Below are 22,068 nucleotides of genomic sequence, written 5' to 3'. Positions count from 1 at the left end.
AATTTCAACAGCCACCAGTTTTAGAAAAGACTAATCATAAGAATTTAAATCAAAGCTTGCGATCTGTTGTTATTTAGAAGAATCCTTTTACAGAAAATCGGATAATGCAGCAGTTTGTTTAGGCTGCAGTTTTCTCAATAATAAGTCTGTCTTACATTTCCGAGTTTTACACCAGTTTCGCTCTCAACAGATTCACAACAACTTTCATAAGCTCCACAACTAATGGAAGCTGACCCCTGGATGGTGCTGTGTGTCCCGAGGACTAACAATTACTCAGTTGCAGTAATCCATTTACTGGATTTATCATGGCTGTGCTACAATAGCACTTTATTCCGAATTGGTGAAAAATAAACCTAGACCAGAGATATTATCAGTGAAAGCAGATAAAATATTTATGGCATTACATGGAAAATGGAAGCAAACAGAATTCATGACAGCAATCCAATGTAAACAGCAACATCCATAAGGAGCTAATTTACCATTTCCATCCCCTCTCCTGGGCTGTGAAAGCAGTCGGCATGATTTGTTAAACAAAGTTCATGATAAAACATTATAAATAAAGACACTGCTCTCTCTCCAGAATAATGTTTCAGTCTGCATGGTGCTCCAAAAGACCAAGGGTTTTTACAGCCTCTGTCTTTCATTATCCTGGACGTAAGCCATTAAATTTCACTTGGGGACCAGGCAATAAATGAGGTTTTCATCAAGTTGAGCAAGAGGTGCATTAAATACATTCTTATGATCTAATTAACAGGAACAGATTGGCATGTTAATATTAATTTTCTGATCCCAATACAGCCACACAATATGCTCCCAAATCTTTCCCAATGCTAGTGTGTCAGAAGGTACAGGAAGAAGATGCGCAAGAACCACACAGGTGCCTTTGCCCTGACAGAGGCTGAAACATTATGATGGCGAGACAGCAGTCTACTCATTTATAATGTTTTATCATGAATTTTGTTCATCAAATCATGCAGACTGCTATCACCTCCTGCTGCATTCTGTCAGTAGAGGCAGATAATTCAAAATGCTCTAACTAAGCCATACAGGAATCCAGGATCTTTGTGAAACAACAGTCTGCATTTACATAGCATCTTTAATATCACCAGACATCTCATGGTGCTTCAAAGAAATTTTACCAAAGAATCTTTGAAACTGAACCATATATGGAGATATGAAGATAATTAAGCTTTGTCAGAGATTGAATCGGTTACCATTGTATTCACTGGCATTCAGAAGAATGATGTGGAGATGCCGGTGTTGGACTGGGGTGAGCACAGTAAGAAGTCTTCCAACACCAGGTTAAAGTCCAACAGGTTTGTTTCAAATCACTAGCTTTCGAAGCACTGCTCCTTCCTCAGGCGAATGAAGAGGTGAGTTCCAGAAACATATATATAGACAAAGTCAAAGATGCAAGACGATACTTTGAATGAGAGTTTTTGCAGGTAATTAAGTCTTTACAGGTCCAGATGGAGCGACTGGAGAGAGAGATAATCACAGGTTAAAGAGGTGTGAATTGTCTCAAGCCAGGACAGTTGGTAGGAGTTCACAAGCCCAGGCCAGATGCTGGGGAGTGATTGGAATGTGACATGAATCCAAGGTCCTGGTTGAGGCCGTACTCATGTGTGCGGAACTTGGCTATAAGTTTCTGCTCGGCGATTCTGCGTTGTCGCGCGTCCTGAAGAAAGCCTTGGAGAATGCTTACTCGAAGATCGGATGCTGAATGCCCTTGACTGCTGAAGCGAGGGGGAATCTCATAGAAACCAATAAAATTCTAACAGGACAAGACAGGGTAGATGCAGGAAGGATGTTGCCGATGGTGGATGTGTCCATAACCAGGGGGCGCAGTCTGAGGACACGGGGTAGATCGTTTAGGACAGAGATGCGGAGACATTTCTTAACCCAGAACGTGGTCGGCCTGTGGAATTTGTTACCACAGGAAATAGTCGAGGTCAAAACATTGTATGTTTTCAAGAGGCAGTTGGAGAGAGGACTTGGGGTGAAAAGGATCAAAGGATATGGGGGGATAGCGTGATTAGGCTATTAAGTTGGATAATCAGCCATGATCATAATGAATGGCGGAACAGGCTCGAAGGGCCGACTGGCCTCCTCATTTCTATGTTTCTATATTTCTAAGAGGTTGTTTGAAGCAGGGTCTTACAACAGGTGTAGTAATGAGACAAAGATGTTAAGGGAGGAAATTCCAGAGCTTAATGCCTTGACCTACCAGAAGGCAGGGTCACCAATGGTGGAGCGATTAAAATTGCAGATGTGCATAAGGCCAGAATTAGGGGAACGGAGGTTTGGATGTGGTTAGAGGTAGAGTTGCAAAGTCATGGGAGGATTTGAAAACAAGGCTAAGAATTTTAAAATTAAAACATTGTTGGATTTGGAGCCAATGGAGGTCAATGATAATAGGGAAGCAGATGGGCAATATTCCAGAGCAGTAAGTGGGAAACATTCCAGAGCAGTAAGTGGGAAACATTCCAGAGCAGTAAGTGGGCAATATTCCAGAGCAGTAAGTGGGCAATATTCCAGAGCAGTAAGTGGGCAATATTCCAGAGCAGTAAGTGAACAACATTCCAGAACAGTAAGTGGCAAATATTCCAGAGCAGTAAGTGGGCAATATTCCAGAGCAGTAAGTGGACAACATTCCAGAACAGTAAGTGGCAAATATTCCAGAGCAGTAAGTGGCCAATATTCCAGAGCAGTAAGTGGGCAATATTCCAGAGCAGTAAGTGGGCAATATTCCAGAGCAGTAAGTGGGCAATATTCCAGAGCAGTAAGTGGGCAATATTCCAGAGCAGTAAGTGGCAAATATTCCAGAGCAGTAAGTGGGCAATATTCCAGAGCAGTAAGTGGGCAATATTCCAGAGCAGTAAGTGGGCAATATTCCAGAGCAGTAAGTGGGAAATATTCCAGAGCAGTAAGTGGGCAATATTCCAGAGCAGTAAGTGGGCAATATTCCAGAGAAGTAAGTGGGCAATATTCCAGAGCAGTAAGTGGGCAACATTCCTGAGCATTAAGTGGACAACATTCCAGAGCAGTAAGTGGGCAATATTCCAGAGCAGTAAGTGGACAATATTCCAGAGCAGTAAGTGGGCAACATTCCAGAGCAGTAAGTGGGCAATATTCCAGAGCAGTAAGTGGGCAATATTCCAGAGCAGTAAGTGGGCAATATTCCAGAGCAGTAAGTGGACAACATTCCAGAACAGTAAGTGGCAAATATTCCAGAGCAGTAAGTGGCCAATATTCCAGAGCAGTAAGTGGGCAATATTCCAGAGCAGTAAGTGGGCAATATTCCAGAGCAGTAAGTGGGCAATATTCCAGAGCAGTAAGTGGGCAATATTCCAGAGCAGTAAGTGGCAAATATTCCAGAGCAGTAAGTGGGCAATATTCCAGAGCAGTAAGTGGGCAATATTCCAGAGCAGTAAGTGGGCAATATTCCAGAGCAGTAAGTGGCAAATATTCCAGAGCAGTAAGTGGGCAATATTCCAGAGCAGTAAGTGGGCAATATTCCAGAGAAGTAAGTGGGCAATATTCCAGAGCAGTAAGTGGGCAACATTCCTGAGCATTAAGTGGACAACATTCCAGAGCAGTAAGTGGGCAATATTCCAGAGCAGTAAGTGGACAATATTCCAGAGCAGTAAGTGGGCAACATTCCAGAGCAGTAAGTGGGCAATATTCCAGAGCAGTAAGTGGGCAATATTCCAGAGCAGTAAGTGGGCAATATTCCAGAGCAGTAAGTGGACAATATTCCAGAGCAGTAAGTGGGCAATATTCCAGAGCAGTAAGTGGGCAATATTCCAGAGCAGTAAGTGGGCAATATTCCAGAGCAGTAAGTGGGCAATATTCCGGAGCAGTAAGTGGGCAATATTCCAGAGCAGTAAGTGGGCAATATTCCAGAGCAGTGAGTGGGCAATATTCCAGAGCAGTAAGTGGGCAATATTCCAGAGCAGTAAGTGGGCAATATTCCAGAGCAGTAAGTGGGCAATATTCCAGAGCAGTAAGTGGGCAATATTCCAGAGCAGTAAGTGGCAAATATTCCAGAGCAGTAAGTGGGCAACATTCCAGAGCAGTAAGTGGGCAATATTCCAGAGCAGTAAGTGGGCAATATTCCAGAGCAGTAAATGGGGGGATTTTGTGATGAAGTGATTATGGAGTTGGAAGTTTCAGTGATCTGGTTAAGCCACAGGCAGTGAAGAAGTGAAGAATGATGAAGTCAATGGTTAGGAAAAGGAGTGCCCTGCATGGACTGAAGACAACTGACGTTCCCAATGTTTAACTGGAAGAAATTTCAGCTCCTGCAGGGCTGGCTTCTATTTATTCCATCATCAAAGTGAAAAAGAAGAAGGTAATGGTGGCATATCGGTATTGTCACTGGACTAGTAATCCAGAGACCCAGGGCAGCACGGTAACACAGTGGTTAACACTATGGCTTCGAAGCTCTAGGTCCCAGGTTCAATTCGGGCTTGGGTGACTGTCTGTGTGGAGTCTGCACGTTCTCCCCGTCTCTGCGTGGGTTTCCTCTGGGTGCTCCAATTTCCTCCCACAAGCTCTGAAAGAGGTGTCGTTAGGTAATTTGGACATTCTGAATTCTCCCTCTGTGTACCTGAACAGGCGGCGGAATGTGGCGACTAGGGGCTTTTCACAGTAACTTCATTGCAGTGTTTTTTTTTATAAATTCAGATTACCCAATTATTTTTTCCAATTTAGGGGCAATTTAGCGTGACCAATCCACCTACTCTGCACATTTTTGGGTTGTGGGGGCGAAACCCACACAAACACGGGCAGAATGTGCAAACTCCACACGGACAGTGACCCAGTGCCAGGATCGAACCTGGGACCTCAGCGCCGTGAGGCAGCTGTGTTAACCCACTGCGCTACCGTATTGCCCTTCATTGCAGTGTTAACGTAAGCCTACTGGTGACAATAATAAAGATTATTGTTATTATATTGTTGTGGAGGCCAGGGTTCGAATCACACCACGGTAGCTGAAGTAGTTTGAATTAAATTTTAATAACCCAACTGGTTATTTAGGGAAGGAAATCTGCCATCTTTACCTGGTCTGACCTACTTCAGACCCACAGCAATGTGGTTGACTCTTAATTGCCCTCGGAAATTGCCAAGCAAACCACTTGTTCAAGGGAACAGGGATGGTCAACAAATGCTGGCTCAGCCAGCTCACTCTCTCGTTTGTTTTACTAATTGTTGTAATGTGAGCGAAGTTGGCAGGACCAGTTAGAGACGGACAACAAATGCTGTCCTGGAGATATTGTGAAATCCTCTCGATGACAATTAATCTGTTTGGTGACACAAATGTAACAAACATATTGCCACAAATAAATACATGCTGATATTGGACTTTCCCCAGCAGGAAATGTGCAGATGACTTTAGCCGAAGCTACTTTATGTATTGTTAAAGAGTGCATGTGTGTGAGAAGTTGATGGTGCAGAATTCTATTAACAGTGGGTAGTTATTTCCTGTTACATTCCATGTGTTTCACTATTCTATTTCACAAAGTTCATTCTAACATCCAACAAGTCAGTGGGGTAATGAAATGCGACAAACAATTCATCCATCCAGTTTGGCGAACAGTTTTATTCCACCTCCCCTTGCCATTGAGTATTTCTCTATTGAACTGCACTCTGGCTGAACTTTCTCCAAGAACTGTCAATATGGACATGATGCTGCAATGGAATAGATTCAAACTTGACTCTTGTACTCAGTGCTATCAAAACCCATTAAAGCAACACATTACACAAAATAAAACAAAAAAATCTAAGGCGACAGTGTAAGGTGGGTCACATTAAACAGCAATATTATTGGATTAAAGCTTTCCACAGTATTGAACATGTTCTGCAATAACAAATTTCTCATCAATAACCCAAGTTTGATCCTCTGAACTTCTGCCAGGCACCTGCACACACCTGTGTGCAAATAAGGGACTTCCCACTGGAAAGTAGGAAACTCCAGAATTTTGTGCCAGAATTGATTCTATCATGACCGCTTTTCTGATATCAGAAACTTAATTCCAAAGATGTCAAAGGCAGAAATTGGTGTGATGCAGTGTCCCCAATCAGTGGCATTATATGTCAGCACAGCAACAGCTGGCCTTAGTGAATTACCCATTGAGATTCATGGATAAAAGGCTGGTGGTTTCACAAGCATGCTTAGGGTCAAAAAATAATGACTGAAAACATGGATCTGGGAACTGGTGTCATTCTCTACCCCCAATTAGATATTAAACACTGATTGCAGGATTTGCTACAAACTGATAAACGGCAGGTATAATGTCAAGAAGCACTTTACAAAACAGAGTGAGGAGCAACTAACCTTCTGAATAGGAAAGTGCAGGATGAAATTATGATGGGGCAGCAAAATGCTGAGATTGAAGCTTATCACAGACTCCAGTGAAAGATAAACTGGACGGGTCAGACGGCCTCCCTAATCGGTGCTTTGCCACTATTTAAATGGTATCAAATATCAAATAAAAATGACACAGTTGGATAGAGGTTACATGAAGAGTGTCTGGTCTATAGTACAGGAACTCTACCTGATATAGTTCTTCTAATATTTGTGGAAAGCAAATCAGATTGATACGATTCTGCAAGATAATCACTGGAATTTCTCAATTGAGCTCAAATATTGTATTGTACAAGATTTGGTAAATTGGCACATTAAACCATGTTTATCCTGAGACACCTGCCAATTTTTCAGCCTATTATTTGCCAAGCGGGTTATCTCAGATGGGAGGCTGGTGATAAGGAGATAATAATAATAATAATAGCAGATTGTCACAAGTAGGCTTCAATGAAGTTACTGTGGAAAATCCCCTAGTCACCACATTCCAGCGGCTGTTTGGGGAGACTGGTACGGGAATTGAACCTGCGCTGATGCCTGGTTCTGCATTACAAGCCAGCTGTTTAGCCCAGTGTGCTAAACCAGCCTCTACAGCACCGTCAGTATCTCGGGATTAGACACAGCTCCTACCTGTAATCATCACCAAACTACTCGGAATGGAAAATATTCAGTGTGCACATTATTGGGTTCAATATTGACAAAAGCCACAGAACAGAACAGAATGTCTGAGCTAAAACAGGAATGGATATATGGGCACTGGATGGAAAGAATCCTGTGGGTCAATCATACTCTAGCCCGAGTTACAATCTTGGGGGGTGGGGGAAAAGATAAAGAACTCAGAGAATAAAAGAAAAAGAATAAAGCAAAGAGAAAAGTTTTCACCAGCTCGCTCTGCATTGTTAAGTAACAGCTATTTTAATTGATTTTTATGTGCCACCATTGGTGGCCTTGTCTTCCTAAACCTCTCAATTTCTTTCTCTTCCAACAAGTTCCTTAATGCTTTGCCCCAACCTCTCTGACTAAGCTTTTGCTCATCTCCCCTATGGGATAGGGAATCAAAGGGTATTGGGATAGATGGAGACATGGATTTCGAAAGACAAATAGATTGGCCACGATCTTTCTCAATGGCTGGACTCGCAAGAGGGGCCGAATGGCCTCCGTCTGCTCCTATTTCACAGGTTTGAATAATACCTCGTAACGTTGCTTGGTGTTGAATTTCGTTTGTTAGCATTCCTGCAAAGCATCTGGCTGTGTTTTACGAGGTCCAAAAGCGACGTATGTAAGTAACGTCTTGCCATTGACTCCAGCACACTTTAACACATCATCGCTGGGCAAGGACAGACATCTCTCAATTGTAAAGTTATCAAATTTTTAGCAATGCTAATCAAACAGAACACAATATTGGCCAAGATTACTCATCACTCTTTCCTCCTTCAGTATTCAGAGTATCTGAGATCTTAAAATTGACTTTATGGTGGTAAAAGGGAAGCCATGCTCGATTACAGACCACCTTTCCTTCCCAGCTGGATAATGATGCTCAATCTCTCCAATCTCAAACAAAAACAAACATTGCAGGGAGAGTGCAAACAGGTGTTTTTATTATCCATTCTATATTTGCATAATTAGGCTGGCTTGGGAAAGTATCCATGTGTTTTGTTTGTATTTTCCACATGGTTCATCTTCATGGAATGAGGTGGCTGTATCAATTTCATTCATTCAGGCAGAAATTCAATTAGTTTAAAATCGTATTCACATTTGAACTGCAATAACAGCTAATTATCATAGGTACAGAGAAACTCAATGCCTCTCAGATTACTCGCGAGGATCTGAGCAAAGGAAGGGGATAGAGCATAGCCAAATTAACAAAACATTTGTTGTGAAATTGATGGCAACAGAAAATGCTTGAGCTAACAAGAGATAACGAGACGTCGGCATCATTTTCAAAAATACTTTCCCAATCAAGTCAATGGAGCAGAGTGTTTGCAACTTTACAAATAACACTTGGCGAATCAAACTGCTCGTCCCCTGGATTTAACACCATTGTAAATAACTTTCTCCCAATCAAATGGGTTTCACAGTGTGTTAACACGCTGTCGATCAATATCTGAAAGGTGGGTTTAGATTGAAGCCAGACTAATACGATGCCTTCCGGCCTCTCCAGTCAGTCTGTCAGCGACCACCAATATGGGCAATTTTAAATTAATTCCTTGTAGACATGACACAGCTTAAAAAGCTTAGAATTCAGCACAAATTGGCAATTAAGAAGTCATAAGAACAGCTGCTATGGGAAAAGGGAACAATAAATCACCGGGAAAGATGGGATCGCTGGATTTGGTTTAAAAAGTAAAAAGTTGCAACACTGACGTACGAGTTTTTACTCTGCAGGCAATTTCGCACATGGACCACATACCGCTGACCCTCGACCTGCGACCGCTGACCCTCGCCCTGGGAGCACTCACCCTCGCCCTGGGAGCACTCACCCTCGCCCTGGGAGCACTCACCCTCGCCCTGGGAGCACTCACCCTCGCCCTGGGACACATACCACTGACTGTCTTCAAGTCCTTTGGACATTTATTGCACATCCCTAGTTGTCCTTCAGAAGATGGTGGTGAGCTGCCTTCTTGAACCGCTGCAATCCCAGAAGTGTAGGTACACCCACTGTGGTATTGGGGAGGGAGTTCCCGGATTTTGCTCCGGGAACTCCCAGTGAAGGAATGGTGATATATTTTCAAGTCAGGGTGGTGAATGACTTGGAGGGGAATCTCCAGGTGGTGAGGTTCCTAGGTATCTGCTGCCCTTGTCCTTCTAGATGAGAGAGGTTGCGAGTTTGGAAGGTGCTGTCTAAGGACCCTTGGTGAGTCCCTGCTGTGCATCTTGTAGATGATACAATAAAACATGTTTCAACAAGATCACCTCTCATTCTTCTCAAGTCCAATAGATAGAGGCCCAACCTGCCTACCCGTTCCTCAGAAGACAACCCCTTCAATGCCAGGTATCACTCGAGTGAACTTTGTCTGAACTGGTCTCCTTTTAGCTTGTACGCTAACTTGTTATGATTCATGTACCAGGACACCCAGATCACATTATACTCCATTTGCCCATTTACTGCCCACTCACTTAACCTGTCTCAATCCCTTTGTAGACTCCTTATGACCTCCTCACTACGCATTCGCCTGCTTATCATTGCATTAGACTCATTGACCTTTCTTGATAATCATCTTCAACTAGCTCTTCAAAAAACACATTAATTAGAGGCGTATTCCACAAATCTTGAGCCAATAGATGTGAGGGGAGGGGGACTTGCCTGATCTTGAAGTTAAAGCTAAATTCACTACATAGTGAATTTATGTAGACAATTTATGTTTACATAAACAAGCTAAATTCACTACATAGTTCATCACTTCCAGTTACTGTCCAGGAATGCTTCCTGTTGCTCTCTGAAAATTTTTCAATGTATTCATATACTTTTGAAAATGGGGGACCCAAAATGACATTCATTGTTTTAAAGGACAGGACGTGTTCAGTATCAGAACACAGCAGTACACGAGGATTAAATATGATAATCTGCATTAGAGTGGTATGTTATACCATGGTCTCCTGAAGCTTGTTTGAATGTTTTATGAAGTTTGGGAAGAATTTTTTCCAGTTTTTGTTAATACAGGCCTGTCCATTTTTCCCCCTTGCAGGAGGTAGCATGGGCGACACAGTGGTTAGCACTGCTGCCTAACAGTGGCAGGGATCAATTCCGGCCTCGGGTGGAGTTGTGCATTTTCTCCCAGTGTCTGCGTGGGTTTCCTCCGGGTGCTCTGGTTTCCTCCCACAGTCCAAAGACATGCAGGTTAGGTGGATTAGTCATGATAAAATTGCCTCTTGGTATAGGTTAGATTAGGGGGTTATTGGGTTGGGGGGGGGGGGGTGGGGGGGGTCCTGGGCAGGGTGCTCTTCCAGAGAGTCGGTGCAGGAAAGATGGACCGAATGGCCTCTTTCTGCATGGTAGGGACTCCGTAGCACAAGTTATTCAGAACGCCACAGGAAAACCATAAATTATAGAGTTTAAATTCCCATGTGGGTAAAGTTATGGATACCCATAAAAGATAATGGATTAACCGAATAGAGATGAAATAATATATTACCACCAACCTGAATTGATGAAGGGGAGGTGTTGCTAATCTAATTTACTGTATTTATTGAGTTAACAGGTGTATAAGGCAGTGGGTGGGATACACTTGTATTTCAGTGAGGCCTTTAATAAAGCTCCTCTGGGAAGACTAATACTGAAGATTTTAAAAAGCAATCAGACAAATGTCACAATGAGGGTTACCCAGAGGGACTGTGCACGACTTTCACCTTTTTGAGAGAATGTTATACGTGCTGCCAACAGCAATCATATCCCCTCCCAACTCTCCTCCAGTGGCAAGATGGATTACTTACAATATGCTCCTCATAACCCAATTCCTCACCCCCTCAATCCTCCTGGTTACTCTTCTCTGCACCCTTTCCTCAGCGGAAATACCCTCGCTCTACTCTGACAACCAGAACTGTCACCAATATTGCAAAGGCAACCACGCCAGTTAGACATGAAGTTACAGAATTACCTCACTATTTCAAATGACATACCCCTCAGTTGTCTAATTTAACAGATAATGATCCAGTTCATTCATAAATATATTAACCCCTACCTGAACTCAGTTTCCGTTGGATTGCTCCACAATTCGACAAAAACACATCTTTTAATCATGCTTGATGCTTGCAAATTCCATTCTCCTTTACCTTATCGATAATGTTAATTATTCCAAAATCTTGGGCTAGCTCTGCAGTAAAGAGTAAGTTCACTTGCCCGAGTCAGGCGGGCGAATGGCACTAACGGAGTTGTGGTTTGGCGAGTCGGTGCAGATCTGATGGGCCAAATAGCCTGCCTTCTGCACCGTAACAATTTGCAGAACCAGAGTCCTTTTTTTTTTACAATATTATCCTCTTCAGAAAAAAGTGATTGTAATGTCTCTTCTATGGAGAATGGGATTTGTTGCATCAAAGTCTAGAGAAAATTATGACTGGGCTTTAAAATGAAAGCGTGCTTAAAAAGCAAAGGTTCTGAATGGAATCAACCATTAGCCAGACAAACATGTTTCAGCCTCCATCATTCCGAATAAAGGATGAGTTAATAGGATGGATGCACGTTACACTAGTTGAAGAATTTGCTTCTTCTCAAATTGGACATGTGTTATGGGTGTCACAGCTCTAAAGAAAGCTGCAGGGGAGAAGGCAACATTACTCAGGAAGGACCATCAGCAGAAATTTAATCAACACAGAATCCTCCCTGTGCATATTTTATATATTTAAATAAAATTAGGATTACCTTCTTACTCCTGATAGTACAACATTTGGTAATTGCACATTTAAAATGCTTATGTGCCAGACCATATATGTAGACAATATCACTGCAGCACTTGTACAATATTAGTGATAACATTACAACACAGTTCAATAAGTATCATTTCAAACTTAATGGAGAACGCTTTTTAATTAAGATAAAGGAGACTTTAATTTATTTTTTCAGCATGATAATGTGGGTGCTTTAGAACATTTCAGATTTTTCTTGGCTGCTAATCCAGACCAATCGAAAATGCGCAGAAACCAAGTGAGAATGAAGCAAAGAACATTAAATTAATTGATGAAATACTATATGACAAAAAAGCAACAGAATTAAAATGACCAAAGTTAGAAAAGAAAATGAGAGAATCAGATTTGAATTCAACCGTAAATAATGGCATAAAAGGCGGCTATCGGCTACCTTTAAGGATCTACAAGAGAGGAGTTTGTGCAGCCTTAAGCCAAATTCTAATGTGTGCTGATATACAGTACAACGCCATGCAGAGGGCAATCTCATTCCGGACAGGAGCACGGCTGAAGCTGATCAGGAGGCGTGGTGAAGCAATAAATACAGTCAGCGAGGCCAGAGAGAGTTAGTGTATGGCAGGAAGCAGCTGCAGGAGGCTGACAAGAGGTCAGAGGGAAGTGGTGGCAAGTACAGATAAGGAGAATGGCAGGAGGATGAAGGGCAGAATGGACAGATGGGTATATCTGGGGGGAGGGAAAGAGTTGTATTAAGGCCAGATTGATGAAAGGGGTGGCACTGAAAAACATGCCACCATTTATCATCAGGGGGATTGAAAGTTAAATCTGCTGATGAGTTATATAGAAACATAGAAAATAGGAGGAGTAGGCCATTTGGCCCCTTGAGCCTGGTCTGCCAATGTAATCATGGTTAATCCTTTGTCTCAACGCCATACTCCCCCTCTCTCCCCATACCCCTGGTGCTTTAAGTGCCTTGGAATCTGTCCTTCTCAAATATATTCAGTCACTCGGCCTCAACAGTTTTCTGTGGCGGACAATTCCACAGGTTCACCACCTCTGAGTGAAGAGGTCTCTCCTATTCTTAGTCCTAAATGGCACACCCCATATGCTGAGACTGTGACACCTCGTTCTATACACCCCCAGGCAGAGGAAACACCTTTCCCCGCATTCAGTCTGTCCATCCCCACCAGAGTTTTATATGTTTCACTGAGACCCCCTCTCATTCTTTTAAACTCCTGTAAATACGGGGGCGAGTCAACCTCCTCATATGACAACCCTGACACCCCAGGAATCACAGAAATACATACCGCAAACATAAAATTAGCATCAGGTTATAATTTTTCTGTCAACATAGGCACTGTGCACCACACATAATACTATTAATATATTACTCAGCACAGCATTAACGCCTTTGACTTGGTTCGCAGTGGCTGGAAAATGTCACACGGGGTGGTGTGAGGGGAAACTGTCTCCAAAGTGTGAAATTTATAGAAAATGCACACTATATATGATATTAAAATATGTACTTTTGTACTTATAGTTTAAGCAAGGTATTCAAAAATATTAAGAGTCAGGTAGGAATTGCAATTATGAGAAGCACCCACTTCACCCCCATCGCCCTATTAGCTGAATGACTGAACTTAACTTTGAACTTTTTTAGTCAATTTACTGTTTTCACTTCCAAACTCACAACCATTTTCATGGTATGATCAACATTTTGATCGAATACAATATTAGTTTTAGTCAATTCAACTTTCAATACTAAGTAGTGTTTTCGCAAGTCATTGGTTTGCAAAATTTGCTCAAACTGCCAAATTCTCCCAACTTTCTCCTAATTATGAACAATTCCACAAATATGGCTGGAACAAAATGGGCATTATTTAGCAACACAGTATTTCCTGTTATGCGATGGTGTCCAGCAAGCATGGGCTGCAGTGGAAGCCTGGGCTTGCCTCAAATGCAACAAAGCTTGGTGTAAGTATCCAGACGGAACAGTAAACTATTTAATCGACTAGTTTTAAAAGATGTGCTGTTTAAACATTCTTTCTCATATATGTGCCAGCATTCGTGTCTTAAATGCCGGTAACAGTTACCTTGTGTTGCTTTAACCCCAACATGAGGTTGGGTGAGACAGGTGAGAATATGGAGAATGAGCGATAAACAGAAATCACTGAAGCGAGCAGTTGAAATGCAGAAAGGTCTGGAAAAAGTGGACTTACAGAAATTTCTTTATTGACTGTTTGGGTGGTCTTATCAGCATTGGAAAATGCTGGATCTTGTGTGTTGGAATTTCCTTTCTGGCAATTACATCTGGTGCTCTGTGTACAAAAAAAATGAAATGGTCAATAAGATCAATCACATGAAATAATTTCAACTTATTTTGCTATCATGCAACAAGACTCACAGACTCCAAGGCCCCCCGAAAGTCATGATTAGAATGTTTTTACCCTTCTGTTCAAATCCCTTCATGGTCTCCCTCCTCCCTTTCTCTATAATCTTCTCCAAGCCTACAACACTCTGGTAGCTCTGTGCTCCAGCAACTCTGCTCTCTTGTCCATCTCCCTACTATTGGGAGCCACGTCTTCAGCCACAGGGACCCAAAGTTCTGGAAATTTCCCCCTAAACCATTTTTCTTGCTCACTGGCACCTACCTCTTTGATCCAGTTTTTGCTCATTTGCCCAATGCTTTTGAAATGTCTACGGCTCGCGGCCAATTTTTGTCTGATACGGTAAAACTTGTTGCAGAATTAAAAAACTGCAGGGGCTGGAAATCAGAAATGAAAACAGCGAAGATTGGAAATACTCAGGTTAGGCACCATCAGTGGGGAGGAGAAAGAGTTAACGTTTCAGACCTGTGATCCTTCATCAACACTCTGAAAGGAAAACAATTATCGACCTGAAATGTTAACTTTGTTTCTCTCTCCTCATATACAGCCTGACCTCCTGAATATTTTCTGTTTTTATTTTTGTATTGGCATTGTTGTTTCAGGTCAGTCATGTCCCTCACTGCAGTTTATTAAAGAATGAGATGAGCAGGAAAGTGGTACACAGTTGGCATTTGAATCAGATAATTTGATAACACCTTGGACTTCTTGCTGCTACATCCATCCACGTAACAGTCATCACTGCAATTCAAAAGAATTGACTGAGATATTTCTGAGAGTTTGTGACAAGGGACCATATGAATGCAATGTATTCTTACCACACTTAATAACAATCTCAGATGATATATTCGATACGAGTCACCATAACATGCCGTATTTTTATAAACTTACAATTCACTTTTGACAGCACAAACCATAGAAAATCCAAACTTTCTACCTCATTTGTAATATTTAGAGTTTGTTTTATTACTGCAGTCACAAAAATCTATAACTTGGCAAATAGTGAGTAAATATTAGCACAAACTTATTTAATTACATATTCATTAATGAAACACTTATTGCAGTGATTCATATTCTGGAGATGTCACGCCATGTTATACATCCTGAGGCAATGCAATTTCTTGCAGTAATGAGTTTCTGTCCTTATCACAATGTCCTTATTCTAATCAGGAACAGATGGAGTGTACACTAGTCAAAGAACACAGACAAATGTGTTCTTTCAGCAGCTGCAAGATGGCTCCATTTATAGTGTCCTGGTCAGTGATAGATTCTCCAGTTCTCAGCTAGCTGAGGGAATTTGATAGTAATGAAAGTGAAGAGACTGCATCATCCATAATTATTCTGCCATAAGAATGATACAAATATTTTACGTGATATAACATATTCCCAACTAATCAGTAATGAAACGACTTAAAAATAAAATGGCATGAAAAAAAAGCGAAACTATTGAAACACGAGGTAAAGAAATAAAACATAAGGTTGCAAACAAGCTCCCAAAAATGAATTTCCATCTTTTTGTAGTCTGCTACGACACTGAATTCTGAGAACCATCAGAAACAAGCAGGAAAAGTCAATAATGAGCTATGTAGAAATAAGAGCCCAACAAGCAGCCATTTGACTCATTGTACCTGTGTCAGAAATAGAAGGCAGGCTTGGAAAAAATGGCAATTCAAGTGAAACTATCTTTTCTAATCACATTTCCTTCCCTGTATCATTATTCTATGCTTCCTTCTCGAACAGATCAAATACCCTTTTAAAGAACGTTATAGTCTCGTCTTAACAACGTGTAGTAAAACATCCCATCATCTAACAGGCCTTTGGAAAAATTATTCCAAATTTCCCTCTCTCCTTAATGATAATTGGAGGATATTCTCCCTTTCGAACAATTTATTAACTGCTGAAAATAACAATAATTGATACTCAGAATCTCATAACCTTGAAATCCCTTATTTATTTTCTCATAACTTGCTCTGCCTCATTTACATAATAACATTTTTTTCAAATCTTCTTTCACAATTTTCAACTTTTATTCCTGCGCCCCACTTCTATTCAGCCTTTGCCATACTCATTCTATGACTCTCCTTCCCATAATAAAAGAGTGTCCAGAACTACGCACACTACTCCAGTTGTGGCCTTACCACTATCCTTATCTTTATATTCATCACCCTGTTCATGACATTGTTGGCATAGACATGAACATCTTTAACATAGAACTAATAAGCAAATGAAACAACTAAATAAGGAAGATGCAACCACAAAGAAATTCCATAACAGGACGTGGGGAAACTACCTCAGACAAGTTGAAGCCACGCTTTTGTTGTTAATTTTGAATCACTATTATCCAGCCAACTGAGCTACCCAGTCCCCAGTGCAAATAGGAAGCAATTATTTGTTTATTGGTGCTCTTAATTCATTTTAAAGCATTTAACGTCTAATGTACTGTTTTAAAGTGTATTGTAGGCAAACATGGATGTTGAATTGCATACAGAAAGGGTCTCTCACAAATCAATGGGATAAATGAACATTAAATCTGCTTTTGGTTATTTTTGTTGAAGGTAAAATGTTGGCATGGGCATCAACAGAACTCCCTTTTATATGTCCGCATGTTAACATTTCACCTGAAAGATGAGACATCTGTCGCTGCTGCAGTCCCTCAGTGCAGCTGAAGAGTCAACCTAGATTAAGTCCTACGGTGGAGTTTGGAACCATGACCTTGTGACTCAGAGAGAAGAAACAGGGGAACAAAGAATGAGGAACTGCAGGAAACTGGTGGCAGCCATTATTCACGGCACTGTTACATCTCACAAACACATTCTGGCACCTGATGCCACTTGACATAATCTGACCTGCAACTACATTGCAGACCTCAGGGCCATCAAATTCTCTTGACATCTGGTGACAGCTGCAAAGTGATACAAACCTGCTGTTTGTGCCTGGGACACAAGCTCAAATTCCAAATATCAGCATTTTTGCAAAGGCAAGTTCTGAAGGTTGCTGACTAACAGTGGTTAGCACTGTTGCCTCAGCGCCAAGGACCGGGTTCAATCACGGCCCTGGGTCACTGTCTGTGGAGTTTGCACATTCTCCCCGTGTCTGTGTGGGTCTTATCCCCACAACCCAAAGATATGCAGGGCAAGCCCCTTAATTGGAAAAATAATTTTTCAAAAAAGAGTTAGAGAGTCATGGCACAATTTAATGGGGCTGGTTTAGCACAGGGCTAAACCGCTGGCTTTGCAAGCAAACCAAGGCAGGCCAGCAGCACGGTTCAATTCCCGTACCAGCCTCCCTGAACAGGCGCCGGAATGTGGCGACTAGGGACTTTTCACAGTAACGTCATTTGAAGCCTACTTAATTTCAATTCATTTTCATTTCATAAATAAGCAAAACAGGAATTAAGTGTATGAATGATATCTTGTCTATTTGGTGCAATTTGTTGAGAAGCAACATATCTGAAAACAGATACTACCTCAACTTAAGAGTAACTGGGATATTTCTCACGGGTGATTCAGGATTTTGCAAGAATAAAGATCTTAGAGAAAGAGAGCCAGAGAGAGAGCCAGAGAGAGAGCTAGAAAGAAAGAGAGAGAGAGAGAGAGAGCCAGAGAGAGAGAGCACGAGCGAGCCAGAAAGGGAGAGAGAGAGAGAGCCAGAGAGAGAGAGCATGAGCGAGCCAGAAAGGGAGAGAGAGAGAGAGAGAGAGCCAGAGAGAGAGAGCACGAGCGAGCCAGAAAGGGAGAGAGAGAGAGAGCCAGAGAGAGAGAGAGAGAGAGAGAGCCAGAGAGAGAGCCAGAAAGAGAGAGAGAGTGAGAGAGCCAGAGAGAGAGCCAGAGAGAGAGAGCACGAACGAGCCAGAAAGGGAGAGAGAGAGAGAGCCAGAGAGAGAGAGCACGAGCGAGCCAGAAAGGGAGAGAGAGAGAGAGCCAGAGCGAGAGAGCACGAGCGAGCCAGAAAGGGAGAGAGAGAAAGGGAGAGAGAGAGAGAGAGAGCCAGAGAGAGAGAGCCAGAGAGTGAAGTGTCAAATGTGGGTATACATGAATCATGTGACAGTGCAATTTATAGTTGGAGGTGTCAAATGAACAGCTGAGGCTTGATTTGGGATTTAATTGCTCAAAGATTGCTATTTGCCTTTACGCACTGGATTTGGTGAAATTCTATTTGCTATTTGTTTTGAATTAGGTGCCATCAGGGGCTGGTTTAGCACAGGGCTAAATAGCTGGCTTTTAAAGCAGACCAAGGCAGGCCAGCAGCACGGTTCAATTCCTGTACCAGCCTCCCCAAACAGGCACCAGAATGTGGCGACTAGGGGCTTTTCACAGTAACTTCATTTGAAGCCTACTTGTGACAATAAGCTATTTTCATTTTCCAACAAGAGAAATGACAATTTAAAACCAAAATTGAAAAGTATGAGTGGCAATGCAATATGTAACTGAAACATGAACTATTGCTGAACTTTAGATTAAATCGAAGCAGGAATTGATAATCCCATTGTGATAAATGATTGACCAATTAATCCAAGTTCAGCAAAGGGAAAGATCACTTATATCAAAAGCAAGGGAAATCAGTATAATGTCCACACACACACACACAGCAAGTAGATTTCATTTTTAATGTTTGCACACCATTAGCCTTCAAACCTAAAGAATTCCATCAGAAGATTTCCTCATGAAAATTTTATTTGGCTGTTATTTTTCAGCAGACAATATATTGACATTCAGCCGATCCCCATTTACTGGAGTAAATACTTGCACTTACATTGTCACAACATCAGAAAGCCTTAAAGTGCTTTGCATAATGGAAGTACTTCCTGGAGTGGTGACTGTTGTGTTGGGAAACTGAAAAGGCATTCTGCATTTTCGCAAAAAGATGAATAACGAGCCCATATTTATAATGTGCGGTTATCATTGATGCTATTCCAAATCACAACTTTGATTCTGAATTCAGCAGGGACTGCAGAATGGACGAGCCCACATAATAATAATAATCTTTATTATTGTCACAAGTAGGCTTCCATTAGCACTGCAATATAGCTGCATTCACAGCCAGCGTTCTGTCCACTAAACTATGACAGCTAGGGGCTGTTTAGCACAGGGCTAAAGAGCTGGCTTTGAAAGCAGACCAAGGCCAGCAGCACGGTTCGATTCCCGTAACAGCCTTCCCGAACAGGTGCCAGAATGTGGCGACTAGGGGCTTTTCACAGTAACTTCATTTGAAACCTACTTGTGACCATAAGCATTTTTTTTTATCGACGATAATCAATCAGCTCATTACTTTCTTCATACGCTTGCCTTTTATCTCTAAATTTTGGATAAATTCAAAACAAAATTTGCCATCCACTAAACACAACGGCCCACATTTTTCTGTAACACAGTTAGATTTTTCCTTGCAGATTGAGGGTTTTTTCTTGTGAGGAGTGAGCTGATAATGGGAAAGCCGTGAACCCGGTTAACTGCGACCTGAGTGAACAAGTGAAACAACTGTACATCTCCTTAACCAATCTGGTTAAAGATTGGGAAATGAACAATGCAGGGACATTTAAACAAATGTAATGAGTGGATTAATATCAAATCACATATAGAAAGATAAATAAAGTGAGGGAAATAAAGACTAGATTAAGAGATGGAAAAAAAGAAAAGTGAAAAAAGTTTTATTCCAAATTTAGCATTTTAGAAACCTCCCATCAATCAGAACTGGAAGGAATGAAACGCCACATTTGTAATAGCTGAATTTCAGCACCAGAAATGTTGTTGGACTAACACATCACTTTGCTAAAAGACATCTCTTCCGTTGGGCAGTCTCTCAGGGTGGAGGATGACTTGCTTCCACTCCGGGGAGGTGGGTTCTGCGGTGGCTGAATAGTCCGATCCAGGATCCGCAGACTCTGCCACAGGTTTGGCAGGTGGTGTTTGATGAGGTGGGAGGGTCAGACGCTCTGGATTCTGGGCTCTCCTTCCGCTGTTTACACTTGGCCTCCGCGTGCTCCAGGTACACTCGAGGTGATTGGCACCTTCGCGGATGCTTTTTCTCCAGTTTGTGCGTTCTAAGGCAAAGTGATTCCTACATGTTGGTGGGGATGTTGCATTTATCTAGGGAGACTTTCTAAATAATAGAATGGACAAGATTTGACATTTCTGTGTCGAGTTCTGTTTGTCTCTTTCACACAAATACAGTAACACCAGCCTGTTCAATGTATCTCAATGGTGAGATGTTGTTTTTATGGATAGAATGGCTGAGCATCATGCCTCAGACAGGAATTTTGGGATTTCCAAATTGAACCAACATTTCCCCTCATCTGAAGCTGCTATACCATTTGCGCATAAATAACTACGATTATTATTAGCCGTATTGTTATTCTGGCAACATAACACGTACTACATGAATACACGATATGTCTGATAGCTAATAAATTGAAAGGTAAGTGCTACTAATACTTGGGTGTGAAAATTATAATGGAAATAATAATTGGATCAGCACTCAATGTTGCAACAATCAACTGAAATCTCAAAAATATGAGTAATTTTCTTGGGGGAAAAGAAATATCTTTTGTTTTATAGAAAAGGCTGAACAGATTGCTGCCAGCAGGGTAATATGTGCAATACCTCTTCTTGTAGGTTTGAGTGGGTAAATCGTAAGTGACAGTCACACTGTGCAATCCTGTGTCGAACAGCAGACATCATGCAGTACAAAACCAATTTATCTCGAGACACGCTGTTTCATACTTATTATAATGTGCTCCCATAATCGATGGGCAATTGTTAAACATCTACATTAGTAAAATGGAAGAACAGAAATAAACAGAGACTAACCGACATTACAATACAAAGTAATTTTGTCCATTTACCTGGCATAAATGATGCAAATTAACCACCACCTCACTTGCCCTCACTGACCGGGTTAATTTGCAAATTGTAGTGTCTCTGTACAAGCACAGGCAGCTGTGTTCTGTAGATGGATATCAGCTACACAGCTGCTGTAATGTTTCCAGCTTAGGATGAATTAGAGTGCCCACGATGTGAAGCATTCCTTTCCACGCTATATGTTGGGGTACATACCCGGGACTCATAACACCATGATGTGCCCTGTACATGCAAAAGCTTTTGCACCTCTGTTGTTCTACATCCCACAGCACTATTCTTGTGCCAAGTTACTTTCATAGTGCAAACTAAATGAATCAAACTGGTATAGTTAAGATACAGCATTGGATTGCTCTACTATGGTGGGGCAGGGGGGGGAGCAACAAATGCAGAAAAAAGGCTTAAATACCTCTGAAACATTGGTATAAAAAATCTACGCATTTAAAAATAAATTTTCTAGGTGTCGATGATGTAAGGTCAGCATGCACTGTCCATCCCCAATTACCCTCAAGAAAGTGGTGGTGGGTTGTCTCCTTGAACCAATGCAGTCCATGTGGTGAAGGTATTCCAAGATTTTGACCCAGCCTCAATGAAGGAATGTTAATACATGTCCAAAGCAACTCAGCAACTACGTAGGAAACTGGGTCTATTCAAGGGAATGAAAGAGTCAGACAATGTGCAAAGAGGCTTGGAGAGAAAGAAGTTAACAGGGAAGTTAGAGAGAACATGTCTAAAGCCATGGTGATGAAAGAGAAAACTGGGAATAAGGGGATCAGGGGTTATGGGGAGAAGGCAGGAGAATGGAGGAGAGAAAATATCAGCCATGATTGAATGGAGGAGCAGACCCGATGGGCTGCTATGGTTTTATGGGAATAAGGAGGATGTCAATCCCAGAGTTACTGTGGAACTCGCCCACTGACCATCCAGAGACCGCTCAGTGGGTGGGTGGGTGGTGGGGGGGGGCGGGGGGGGGGGTGGCTTCTGACTAATAATTTTGGGATCCTCTAGGACACACCCATATGATGACACATTGCATTGTGATATTCTGTTGAATAAGCAGAAGAACCGTCTTGATGGGTGTGGCTCTGTTTGAACCTTTGTCTGTCTAACCAGC

At 41.8% G+C, this 22,068-nt stretch overlaps 1 protein-coding gene across 11 annotated transcripts in view; it reads right to left on the bottom strand.

The window, feature by feature from the left end:
• The window catches only part of LOC119956020 (serine-rich coiled-coil domain-containing protein 2-like), a 643,754-nt gene that overhangs the window by 71,138 nt on the left and 550,548 nt on the right, over positions 1–22,068 (bottom strand). For all 11 annotated transcript variants that reach the window (XM_038782737.1, XM_038782731.1, XM_038782738.1 and 8 more), the window contains one exon: positions 13,939–14,037. In XM_038782737.1, coding sequence (XP_038638665.1) covers positions 13,939–14,037 — 99 coding nt within the window. The remainder of the gene's footprint in view (positions 1–13,938; positions 14,038–22,068) is intronic.

Source organism: Scyliorhinus canicula, chromosome 22 (assembly GCF_902713615.1).
Source record: "Scyliorhinus canicula chromosome 22, sScyCan1.1, whole genome shotgun sequence".
NCBI lineage: Eukaryota > Metazoa > Chordata > Chondrichthyes > Carcharhiniformes > Scyliorhinidae > Scyliorhinus > Scyliorhinus canicula.
This window is presented reverse-complemented; position numbering and strand designations above follow the sequence as displayed.